The sequence below is a fragment of the Chenopodium album genome, chromosome 26 (assembly GCF_948465745.1).
Source record: "Chenopodium album chromosome 26, dcCheAlbu1.1, whole genome shotgun sequence".
Taxonomy (NCBI): Eukaryota; Viridiplantae; Streptophyta; class Magnoliopsida; order Caryophyllales; family Amaranthaceae; genus Chenopodium; species Chenopodium album.
This window is the reverse complement of record NC_137859.1, coordinates 17742926-17753604: the sequence shown is the minus strand read 5'-3', so window position 1 is coordinate 17753604 and position 10679 is coordinate 17742926. Positions and strand designations below refer to the sequence as shown.

The following is a 10679-nucleotide window of genomic DNA, read 5'->3' as shown; positions in this document are numbered from 1 at the left end:
GTCAATTTTGGCTAGGGTTGAAATGAGTAGGTTTGAAACGAGTTCATTAGGCTCACATGTTGGGTTGGTTTCGTTCTTATTATTAACATGCTGGTTTGATTTTTGGTTTATGTTTATACAGTTTCAATTGAAGTCGGGTAGTGACAGATTTCGTTCATAAACAATTTTAGTCTTTCAAAATATAAACTATTTAATTTTTTATTAAAAATAAATCATTTGTATAGTCAATCATGAAATACCGAACGCTGTAATTAATAGAGAGCGCAGAGGAAATAGTTTTCTTTAATCATGGCTATGAGTAATTAAACTTAACCTAGGCTTCCTAGCCCAGAAACTAAGACAAAGCTTAGCCTTGAGAAGTTGAAAGAGAATTGTGTTTGATTACTGTCCCTTCTTATCTTTCAAAAATTCAAAACAATGCATCTGTAGTTCAGTACTTGCAACATGCATCTGTACATGACTGAAGCTTAATCACACATCAATGCAAGCATGCTTGATGCACCTGGCCTGCCAAGCACATGCACGCGCATGGCTGAACTTAAAGCAGCAAGTTATAGGCATAAGAATTCAGATTATGCCATATACAATCAATCAATCAATCAATCAAAGCCTTAATCCCAAAAGTGGGGTCGGCTAACATGAACCAAATTTGATTATTCCGTGTAGTCATCAACATAAATCTTTCTCCTCCATCCCTTACGATCCAAAACTTCATCCTCACGTAAATCCATGCACTTCATATCCTTCCTCACTCCTTCCAACCAAGTCATCTTTGGTCTCCCTCTTCCTCGTTTAATCCCTCCATGGTCCCACTCTTCCACTCTTCGCACCGGTGCACCCTCGGGTCTCCGTCTTACATGTCCAAACCAACGCAGACGATTTTCCCTTAATTTATCTACAATGCCCGCCACACCTACTTTCTTGCGAATAACCTCATTTCTGATTCTATCTCTTAAAGTGTTTCCACACATCCACCTTAACATGCGCATTTCCGTAACCTCCATCTTTTTAATATGCTCTTTCTTAGAAGCCCAACATTCTGTACCATAGAGCAACACTGGTCTTATGGCAGTCCTGTAGAATTTTCCCTTCAACTTTAAGGGAATGCTGCGGTCGCATAACACTCCCGTGGCCGCTCTCCATTTAAGCCACCCTGACTTAATCCTGTGGGTCACGTCTTGATCAATGTCACCATTCTTCTGGATGATCGACCCTAGGTACTTAAAACATTCACTCATGGTCAAATCCTTTCCATCCAAACTCACCACTTCATTGCTTGTCCCCCTCTGAGTGCCAAAACGACATACCAAATATTCAGTCTTACTCCGACTTAGCTTAAACCCTCTAGATTCCAACCTTTGCCTCCATTGCTCCAACTTGACATTAACCCCATCCTTAGTCTCATCCACCAAAACGATATCATCTGCGAACAGCATACACCATGGAACCTCATCTTGAATTGGTCTAGTTAATTCATCTAGAACCGTTGCAAAAAGAAATTCATATACATTAAACATGAACTGCAACTTTCCGAATGAATGCAGATTGTGCCAGATACACAGCAGGAAAAAAATTTCATATACATTAAAGATAAACTGCAATTTTCCACGCAGATTTCCAGCATGATTTAAGCAGAAGTTGTAATTTGAAAGTAATTGGTGTATTTGGAACACACACAAAAAAAAAAAAAAAAAAAGGGACTAATAATGATTTATTATAGCAATTTACAATTGATGGACATAGGGTGCAAATTTGTCTGAAACATCATTTAAGAGTTCTGTCCATCAGCAAAAGCCCTATATGGCATATGCAGTAATTGAAGCTCGAGCAATATACGAATCTGAGATGTCAACTACATCCCATTAAGAGTAACTACTACTTTGCGCGGGGTTGGATAATCACGGTGTTCACACAGCCATATTCCCTGGGTCACAAGCAGCAAATAATGAGTACAAGCCTCATAGAGTAACAAGATGGCTTTTAGCAAGTCACATGCAAAATCCTACATGGACAGAAAAATATAGTATGCACAATGCACTCCCTATTATATATTCTCATCAAGGGAAATTAACAAAAAGGAATGATATTAAATTCTTTGGAGCACAAATAGCAAATCGCTCAAAACTATTGTTGCTAACGTGGTATCAAAGCCTATCAATTATAATTAGCCATAGTTTAGGATGGAGATAAATTTCCAATCTAATCGCTAACAATACAAAATAAGCGACTATCTTTATAATACCATCCTACAAAAATCACCAAAAGCTCTGTACACTGTTAGCCACTTATTAATAGGGCTAAAGAATAAAAAACTAAGCAAGTGTTTGTTTAATGCTGATTTACAAATATACCAGAATTAACTAGCTGCTTAAGACAACTTTATCCAATGTTATTATGTTTTTTCTTAAGGTCAATAATAATACATTGAGCTGAAAGGACATTAAAATATTAGAAGCTTGCTTGGCTTAGTAGCTAGTTTTCTTATTCCAAAACCCAACCTCATAAATACAAAAAAAAACTAATAGAAATTTCTAAGTAGCATGATGAGTGCAAAAAACGGCTTTAGCAACTAATCAAACAACAAAAGTTTATTTTCTCCTATCCCATCTCTTACACAATATTTTATTTCATTCAATACTTTAAAGTTTAGTGCCAGTTTGGTCAAACCGAGGAACTACAACCGGTTGGTGTGTTAAAAACTTTGTGTTGAAGTTAAAACTGTAGAAAAATATGCAGTGTCTTGATTATAATCAGAATTACCTGCCAGGTTCCCATGTTAAGCTTTCCATTAGTGATTGGAATCCTAGGAAAAGAATAAGTAATAAGAAACCACAAACAATAACTTTTTAAGGACGTATTCAAACAAATCAAACTCAAGAGTATGGCAATATGTACGTCAATTCACAGCCGAACATTGATGACTTGATATGTGCAGGCATGTCATCAGGTCCTACAGCAAAAAAATAAATAAATAAATTATAGCACAAAGCAACCATGCATTTAAGGCGCATATGGGAACATGTTTGACATTCTAACTTTATGTATAACAGAAATTTGCTTCCAAGTTAACAGGCAGCAGCTTATCTTTTTTTTTTTTTTTTTTTTTTTTTTTGGAAGACGGCAGCAGCTTATCATTTAGTTACAAACAACAGACAAATTGTCCCAATAGATATTAGGTCAATCAAGTTCAATTTAAATTTGAAACTCAAACAAAACAAACTGTAAACATGATGAATTAAAAATAAAATAAATACATAACATAAAAAAAACCACAACCTAGACAGAATATAAGCTGTTAATAAGAGATGACTCTGTGTTTAATTAAATTCATCACAGGTCTGATGAAAATAAAGAGGTCAAAGGACATAGGAAACAAAGAATTGGGATTTGAAATAATGCAGTGTAGTAAATTAGATCAGGGAATCGCAATACAGCAATTGATAGAGCTTCTGTAGCAAGCAACCTAACAAGTGGTGATCTCATTCAAGCCTAGGCCTTGTTTATAATATCGAATCTTTTTAACACAATGGGGACTAGCTGTCACCGAAAACATCTACTCAGCCTCACATGATCCTTATCTGACAGACTGACATATTCGATAACAATGGCTTCCAATCCAGTTATCAGGTTCTACAAGCAGGAGCATACATATAATTCATGATAGGTTTAACTGGAAACCAATAGACTTGCTAAATGACTAGCATATCAACACCCATATACAAAGACTAACTTTGTAGTGATGCAACGGTCGCTCCTAAGATAATATTTATGCAAAATTACAAATTGCTCACTGATATAAAGAAAAACTAGACAGCTCGAACATAATAAATTTTTACAGTCAATCGAGATTCCAACCTTCCAATGTGTGCCTCCATGGCGCAGTACTACCCTGAAAAATTATTAAAAAATAGATAAGACAATCTGTCAATATGGAAACTGGAGTTTGTTAATATTTTCTTATGGATACTGACCTCCGGAACCACTTTGTTAAGAAATGTCTCAGTGTCTTTTCGAACATCATCATCGTAATTTTCATTTATGGTCAGAGAAGCACTAGTATGTTGCACTAGGAACAAACAAGCACATTAACTTTAAAAAACGCAATTTCAACTAATTAACAGCAAGTTTTCCGAATGTAGAATGGATCCCTTACAGAAAAGATGAGCAAGCCCACAATTGAAACCAGACAAGTCTTCCCCAATTTCCTTCATAACCTGATTTAAACATTAAAAAAGTTATGACTATAAGTTTCAAATGTAGAAATATAGTGAAATGAAGGGAAAGGGTGGAGGGGAAAATACAATATACCATTAAGGATCAAGACAGTAAGACACATCACATACTAACATGTAACACTTCTAGATATAATATCAATTTAAATCCCTAAGAATAATTCTAATTAACATTAAGGCCTTGTTTGTTTGACAAAAAAAAAAAAAAAGGGGGAAGTGGAAATTCATGAGATTTGATAGCTTAGTTAGTTGTTTGTTTGACACACAATAGGATACATGGGGAAGTGAAAATTCATGGGAATTTCATCTTCTACAAAACAAAAGAAATTAATTACCAAGCCCTCCCTAGGTCAATCAAAATTCATGGAATTTTAAATTTCCACATTGCCAACCAAACAAGTTTAGGAATTTCATTTGGGAAATAACATCCCATGAAACGCAATTTAATTTGGGAAATAACCTCCCATGAAACGCAATTTCCTACGGAAATTAATCCTATGTCAACCAAACGAAACCTAAGATCAATTATAGCTTCATGCTTCCCCTTCCAGCCCATCCAAGCCTATCCAATCATTGCTAATTCTAATAAAGTAGTTGTACGAGATTGCATCATCTCCCCCATGTAAATAACCACAAGTTTCTAGCCTTATCAGTCATTTATCAAACTTTCGCAAAAAAAAATGGTACTTCCTCCATTTCTCAATACAAGCGACAAGTTAACTTTTAGCGATATAATAAAGTCTATTAGGGATCATATTGTTGCAAATAAAACATCCAAAACACACAGAGTGGCAAGACAAATTTTAAAAAATCCTCTCTGCTGCTTCTGATATCTGTTTGATCATGCAATTGCAAAAATCAGAGATAATTGTGACATAGATATAATCAATACAATAATAAAAGTACTTAATATTGTAAAGTACATACTCCCTCCGTCCCCAAATGATAGTCCCTTATGGCATATTTTTAGTCCCAAATTGATAGTCCCATTTGCTTTTTTCAAGTACCATTAATATCAATTTTTTATCAAAATTCTCTCCAATTGCAACAATATTTGTGCAAATTTAACTTTTCAATGTAAAATTTTGTTTTTCAATGTACTTTTATTACTTTCTCTCTCTACTATTTTACATACCCAATGTAAATTTATATTTCCAATGTAATTTTACTACTTTTATTTAAGTTTCTTAATTCCCGTGATTTTTGCCCATAAGGGACTATCATTTGGGGACGGAGGGAGTAGATTATACCATCTGCTAAACTAAGTAAATACTTTGAATGTATTACTAGACTAGAGATCAGATTCCAACCCATACCTCCACAACCCCAAAATTAATAGTGTATTTGGATAAAGGGAAAGGAAAAGAAGGGTACTCCAATTTTCCGTTTCCCTCCCCTTCATTTCCCTCCCTTTCCCTCCCTTTCCTTTAATTCAAACAAAGTGTCAATCCAACCAATTCAATCAATCAAAGCCTTAATCCCATAAGTGGAGTCGGCTAACATGAACCAAATTTGATTATTTCGTGTCAATCCAACCAATTACATTATTTTAATCAATCCTTATCGAGTTACCTGTCTTGAACATGTAAAGTACTTCAATTATATGTCTGCATACATCCAAAACAAAAATGTTCCCTAATTTGACTTTCACCAAGCCATTACTACCCAAATATAAATACATACTAACCAGGATTGTTAGTGGCAGTTGCTTTAAAATCACCCGAATTTAGTCTAAATCCGAATTCACTAACAAAGTCAGAATTTGATTTAGCACAAGTAACTTACTGTTTCACAAGTTCACAGCCATAAGTGACAAATTGCCCTCTAATCTTAATCAAATAATTTGTAAAATAATCGCACAAAAAACAAACAGCAATAGGCTTCAAATAATCGCACAAAAAATACTAGTAATGAAAATAAAAAATAAGTATGATAATTTGCATTTTTTTTTTTTTAAATGCATGTAAATGGAGATAATTTTCTACTAAAATAAACCAATTTATGCTCAATCAGACATTAATAACAAAATGATATTATTTCTGCAAATCAAATCAAAAATCAGATGAAAACATCACCAATTCCAACAATTAGTGGAGCTACAAAAGTGAATTAGGAGAAAATGGAGTAAAAAAAAAAAAAAAACCTTAGAAGTGATGAGATGACAGCCACGAGGATGAGGAGAGAGAGTGATGGTTTTTTGAGCCCATTTAGGAGAAGGTGTCGCCATTGAAGTAGAAGAAGGAGGGTTGATAACAGGAGTATGAACCGCTCGTATTCGATGATGAGCTGATAACAATGGTTTCGCCCCCAAAATAGCCGACGTCGTCATGTTTCTACACTTTTTCTATCTCAAAAAAAAAAAGAAAAAAAAAACCAAGGAATTGGAATTTCATTTTTCTTTTCTTTTCTTTTCTTTACATATGCGTTGGTGAGGTCCATGGTTTGTGGTAGGAGACGTGTCTTCGATCGACTTAACTCGAAAGTGACAATCAAATTTATACTACCTCCGTTACAGGTTATGTGCAACGATTTGACATAAAGTAGAAAGGAAAAATGTCTAATCGTTGCACATAACCTGTAACAGAGGTAGTATTTCGAATTGTATAGATCTAATAATTTAGTATGATTTAAATAAAAGGATTTTTTGTAAATAACCAACACTAAATGTACCCTATGTTGAATTTATTTATTTTTTTTTTATACAAAGCCGTGGGCAAGAAATTAGATTAAAACAAAGTCAATCAAGTACAAGAGTTAAGGAGGTTTACCCTCCAATAATACATCACGAACATAGTCTGGAGGATCAGCTAATGTTACAATCAAAATGCCCTGATCCGAGGGCTTTCTAAAAAATTTTGCTAAATGGACAGCTACTCTGTTAGAGCTCCTACCTTCATGGTACAGCTTTGCTGATCGAAGACTTTCAAGTCGGTCCCTACAAGATTTTAGAATGTTCAAGTTAGCATCCTTTGCCACCATTGCACCATGAATTAGCACCACTAACTGATTTGAATTTGGAGAAATTTCCAGCCTATTCCACCCTTTCTTAATTGCAATTTTCAACCCAAATGAAATAACTAGCAATTCACCCATGATGACAAATTTAACTCGACATTTTTGCTGAAAACCTAGCACCCATTGTTGTGGGTGTTTCTGTCCCTTGGGAGAGTTACAACTCGAAGACTGGTCCGACTGGCTTTGTACCTGGAAAATCAACAGAGACACCGGTTGGGTGGTGCTCCGCCTCCAACGATCAACTTAGTAACTTGAGGAAGGATAAAAAGTGCGGAAATTTAGGTGGGAATCTGCTTGGATTCCAAGCTCAAATATTCTCTGATGAGAGAGAAAATGGATGTAATAAATGAATGTGAATGCCCCAAAATGGGGGAATATCTCCCTATTTATAAGGTCATGGGGAAAAGTGCGCTCCACTAGGTCATTCTGACCTAGAGCAGATGGGCTGCGCCACAAAAGTGCGGATTTGGGGAATTGGGCCCTTGAAGGCCGCAATTCTGGGAACATATCTGGGAATGCCAATTGTCAGCTGAAGATTGGTCAGAGATGACTTGCCAGCCTTTGACATGTGGCAGGCCCTCATAGGTCCATATGTCTAGGGTAAAAATACCCTAAACATTTGCCCCTCACAGGTGGCACGTGGCAGGCCACGTGGCGCTTGTGACACGTGTCCACCCGTGAAAGGTGAATAGTAAAAACAGCTCTTTTAACGGAGTTGTGACGGGGATTTACCCCCCTCTCCTCTTCACTTTTCACAAGTTCATTGACTTTTTAGAGAGAGAAAGAGAATTCTTCGAGAGAGGTGCTCTGATCCCGGTTGCGTTCTAGCAAAATCAAGATCTCCGTGTGCTTTTCAAAGTTACCCGGTCACCGGTTGTTGATGTTTTCAGAATTTCAAAACTTAAAGCAAGGTAACTATCCATTTCTTTCTTTCAGTCTTCTTTCTTCTTTTAGCTTGTATACATTCATTTCCGGTTGTATACATTAGTTTTTCAAAAATAAAATGGACTCTCCATCCGCACACACGACACTGCCTAGGACATTCAGCCGGTCACCTGGGACGACTGAGTCTAGAACCGGGGGTGCCTTGTGTGGAGTTTAAGAAATGCTTTGCTCATCTCCAACTTCTTCCCTCTATGTGTCTGTGCAGGACACAATGGCTAGAGTAAAACAGACGGCTACCAAGCCCAGGCGGCAGTGCACTAGGAAAGTGCCCGCTGATGAAGTAGTGAAGGAAGAGGACTATGAAGGTCCTGAGCAAAACGACTCCCAGGAGGATGCCCCCTCCACCTCTTCAAGCAACGAAATGGAGGAGGGAGACGGTGAGGGAACCGCCTCCTCTCCAGGGCAACATCATAACTCAGACGACGAAGCCGCTGAGAGGTTAGAGGCATCCGGCTTTGACCAAGAGGACCTTGTTGAGGCGTATCGCCGTTCAGCAAAGACAATAGAAAATCCGGATCCTACGAAGACCCGGATGCGGCCAGGAGATAACTCTCTTCTAGAAAGTGGCTTCGAGGCCTTTAAGCAGCAACATCCCTTTGAAGAGGGATGGGATATCATTGTCCCGCCTGCTAATGTTGTAATGGCTTGGGGGACGATATTGACAACGCAAACAATTATTTTGTTTGCTATGAGGCGGTAATAGAAGCCGGCCTCTGTAGACACCTAAAAATGTCTCCCCAAAACCAAACCCGATGATGAACAACCTTTCACCGTCACTGTTGGTCGGGTTTAGTATTTAATCCCGAGAGTGCTTAAAAACCGTATTTAATTAAATTCGTAATTCTAAATAGTCCATGGATCAGTCTTGGTGTTTGGTAAAAGCATAGTTTTAATTTCAGCCCAAACCTTTTTTTTTTTTTTTTATTGTTTTATTATTTATTTTGGCCCAAACCTTTTATTTATTTACTTTCTTATTTAGCCCGATTTTAATAAATCAGAAAAATGGCCCGAAATTATCAATCGGCACCTAAAATGCTGAATGAAATTAGGGTTTAAAATGAATTTAGACGGAAAAAGGGACAAAACTGTCCCGTGTCACGGCAAGGAATCTCGCGCCACGGGAAACTTTCCCGTCAAACGGCAAAGTATCCCGTGTCACGGGAGACCTGATGTGACACGGTACAGTTTGTGTCCCTTCCGCGTAAACCCTAACGTGTTTTCTTCCCCCGTTTGTTTAAAAGTCTCCCGTGTCACTCAAAAGAGTACCGTGTCACGGGATTCTCTCCCGTTTGACGGTAGAGTTTACCGTGTCACGGTACGCTTTGCCGTGTCACGGGATACTGTTTTAGGGTTTCTGTCATTTTAGGGTTCCGTGTGTTCCCTCAGCACATTTTTCCTATAAATACCCCCTCGTTTCTGATGTACGGGGCATCAAATAATTCTCTCATTTTCTCTTCTATGCTCTAGCCTAAACACTAGCCTACCCTTCTCTCTTTCAAAATACTTTCCTTAAGCACTCCAAGGAGTCCGTACTTTACCCGGGGTTCTGTCCTTAAACCACGGCGTGAAAGGTAGAACTGTTTGAAGGTTTAATTTGGCCTCAAATCAATTATCATTTAATTTAGTTTAATTCCATTTTAATTATTGTTTAATTATTTTCCTTGAAGTTACTAACGCGTTTATTGTTTTTATAGTAGCAAACAAACAAAATCAAAGTAAGGAATTATGTTCCTTTTATTTCTATTATTTTTCTAACGATTTTAAATTGTTGGATTTATTGCTATATTGCTTCCAATATTAATGTTTGTTAATGTCTATTTTTATTGATCACCATATTTCATGTTAAAGGGAATATGTATTTGAAAATCACGACTAATAAGATAATTCGGAAAACCGGTTTAGGTTCCTTTAATCTTATTATTAATTGAAGTGATCACTAATAATTAGAATTATGTGTTGCATTAATATTTAACCAATTTAGCATAATAATAGTTTGGAGCGAATTGGATATTTTGTTTGTATGCCTTTGAGATCACAGGAATGTTATTCACAATAAGAATCGAGTAGAGGCCAATACGGGCGAATGTAACTCCATGACTCACTTCGTACCATCATCCCCGATCCTCCTTTCGTGGTTCCGAACCATATGGAGTTAGTAATCTCATGGATTATGAATGGGGTGTAACCTTCACGGGTCAATCGTTGTTGCCTTCGTTGTCCCTTTTCGTGGTTGCCTTAAATGATCCGTGAACGGTTTACAAGTTCCACAAAAACTTGTTGGCGGCTCCCTACTTTCCTTGTCCCTAATCGTATATGTCAATTCCCACTTCCTATGAGTGCCAAGCATATTCACAAGCATATTCACAACATGCTTTAACGTAGGCGCACTTCAAACGACGCCTACAGCCTCCGCTTCCCCATTCACAGAGGCATCCGCAAAATTCTAAAGGGGTACGATTTGGGAGTGTGGCAATTGACTCCAAATTC

At 37.2% G+C, this 10679-nt stretch overlaps 1 protein-coding gene across 1 annotated transcript; it reads right to left on the bottom strand.

Annotated features, from left to right (window-relative positions):
- Positions 1-1561: 1561 nt before the first annotated feature.
- LOC145616615 (uncharacterized) lies at positions 1562-6602 on the bottom strand. The gene is made up of 7 exons (XM_081671368.1): positions 6376-6602; positions 4154-4214; positions 3972-4066; positions 3856-3889; positions 2896-2950; positions 2761-2803; positions 1562-1924 (listed from the first exon to the last, which is right to left on the bottom strand). The coding sequence occupies exons 1-7, from the start codon at positions 6559-6561 to the stop codon at positions 1853-1855; spliced, it is 546 nt and encodes a 181-aa protein (XP_081527494.1). The 5' UTR covers positions 6562-6602; the 3' UTR covers positions 1562-1852.
- Positions 6603-10679: the final 4077 nt, after the last annotated feature.

Bases quoted from the DNA above. Each gene is read 5' to 3' on its own strand.
- LOC145616615 (XM_081671368.1), bottom strand. From the start codon at position 6,561: ATGACGACGTCGGCTATTTTGGGGGCGAAACCATTGTTATCAGCTCAT. The intron at 3,890-3,971 runs GTCAGTATCCAT...ATAATTTTTCAG, and splicing joins TTAACAAAGTGGTTCCGGAG to GGTAGTACTGCGCCATGGAG. The intron at 2,804-2,895 runs GTACATATTGCC...TTCTTTTCCTAG, and splicing joins ATGTTCGGCTGTGAATTGAC to GATTCCAATCACTAATGGAA.